The sequence below is a fragment of the Myotis davidii genome, unplaced genomic scaffold (assembly GCF_000327345.1).
Source record: "Myotis davidii unplaced genomic scaffold, ASM32734v1 scaffold32, whole genome shotgun sequence".
NCBI classification, from domain to species: domain Eukaryota; kingdom Metazoa; phylum Chordata; class Mammalia; order Chiroptera; family Vespertilionidae; genus Myotis; species Myotis davidii.
Window position 1 is genome coordinate 1,000,847 of NW_006286587.1, and position 1,727 is coordinate 1,002,573.

At 38.7% G+C, this 1,727-nt stretch overlaps 1 protein-coding gene across 4 annotated transcripts in view; it reads left to right on the forward strand.

Moving 5' to 3' along the window:
* Positions 1-1,108: 1,108 nt before the first annotated feature.
* The window catches only part of PTPRA (protein tyrosine phosphatase, receptor type A), a 97,921-nt gene continuing 97,302 nt past the window's right edge, over positions 1,109-1,727 (forward strand). For 3 of the 4 annotated variants that reach the window (XM_006758027.2, XM_015560240.1, XM_006758029.2), the window contains exon 1: positions 1,140-1,192. Coding sequence is in view for 1 of the 4 variants with exons in the window: in XM_006758030.2 (XP_006758093.1) it covers positions 1,166-1,192 (27 nt within the window). In the remaining 3 variants the exon portion in view is untranslated. Of the gene's footprint in view, positions 1,193-1,727 lie in introns of all 4 variants that reach the window. The other variant, XM_006758030.2, reaches the window with a different exon arrangement.

A 1,727-nucleotide genomic window follows, 5' to 3' on the forward strand; every position in this document is an offset into this window, starting at 1 on the left:
GAGGTGACCTTGGTTAAAACACATAGTGCCAAAAGGTGAGCAAATATATTAAGAACAGTGTGCCATATATGCCAGGTCCCTTGAAACAGCAAGGATGGACCGACTCCCGGCATTTCAGTCCGCAGGCTGACGCTCTATCCATTGAGCCAAACCGGTTTCGGTAAGAAGAGACTGTCTTGACTCCATTGTATATTCTTGCCTCCTTTGTCAAATATTAATTGAGCATAGTGGTTTGGGTCAATTTCTGGGTTCTGTATTCTCTTCGCCATTTTGAACCTAAAGTCTCCTATGGTATTTAGTGGGTGGTGAAATTAGGGATATGATTCTTAATCCTCTGTCCAAGGGGATTAAGAACTACAGTCATTACTCCTCAAATCCCAGCGGGATGGTGAAGATAATGATAAGAATGAGGCTCTAGAATCAGATTGGCCAGGTTCAGATCCTGGATCTGCTGTTTACCACTTTGTGACCCTAAGCGTCTATAACAGGTTACGTATTTGGATAATGAGGCTAATGATAGCATCTGTCTATTAGAGGGTTAAATGAGGTAGAGCACATAACACCCTCAATATAATGACTGGCCCATTGTGTATGCTTAAAGGTTAGGCATTATTTCAATATAAATTTGATTATTTTGGTACCGTGAGAATTAGAAAAGAACTTAATTCAGGCTTTACTCTTTTTCCAAGAGAAAAAAAACTGAAGCTTAAAGAGGTTAATAGGTTTGGTTTGGGTCACTTAGCTAATGAGTTACAGCACTTGGACCGGAAGGTGGGTCTTTGACCAATACTTGGTTATGCAAGGACTATCTGTGATTTGTGAGACAATTAAAACTAGCTTTAGGCATTGCCAAATGTCCCCTGGCAGACTATTCCAGGTTTTGGGAGAAGAGAGAAGTGCTCCATCTTGCCTCCACTGGGAAGACCTAATTTCTCATTGAGTTCTCATGAGCTCTTCAGTGATTTAAACTATTTAAGATGGAGCTTTGTTCTATGGCTACTGGAATGTTAAGCACAGCTCTATAAAACATCTCCTTAGAGTGTACTCCCTGGGAACAATCCATGGGTTTAAATAAGGCTGTTTTACCTTTCTAAAGGTTTTTTTTCCCTTTAGTTGCAGGTGACAAACTAAAAAAAAAGTATTTATGGAATTCCAGTGAGTGGGGATGGATGATGCATCTCAAATAATTAAGGTAAGAGCTAAATAATTAAATAATTAAAACCAGAGCTGTGAGGAGTCTTTGTCCCCCAAGTTAGTATTCTCACAAAACAAAGCTAAATCGGGTTTTCTCCATTCCATTTTATTTGCAGGCTGTAGAATAGCTTTTTTTGTGATTAAAACATTATAATTATCAATATTTATAATGGTGGCCTTCATCCTGGTCATGAATCCAAAACATGAACACAGTAAATTTTTTCATTCATTTAGGTTTAATTTGATTACTGTTTTATCAGTGTTTTGCATTTTTCAGCATATAGATCCTAACATGTTTTGTTAGAGGAAGTACATAGGTATAAGTTCTTTGGGGAAGTTGTTGTAGGCCAGCGGTTCTCAACCTGTGGGTCGGGACCCCTTTGGCGGTCGAACGACCCTTTCACGGGGTCGCCTAAGACCATCCTGCATATCAGATATTTACATTACAATTCATAACAGTAGCAACATTACAGTTATGAAGTAGCAACGAAAATAATTTTATGGTTGGGTCACAACATGAGGAACTGTATTTA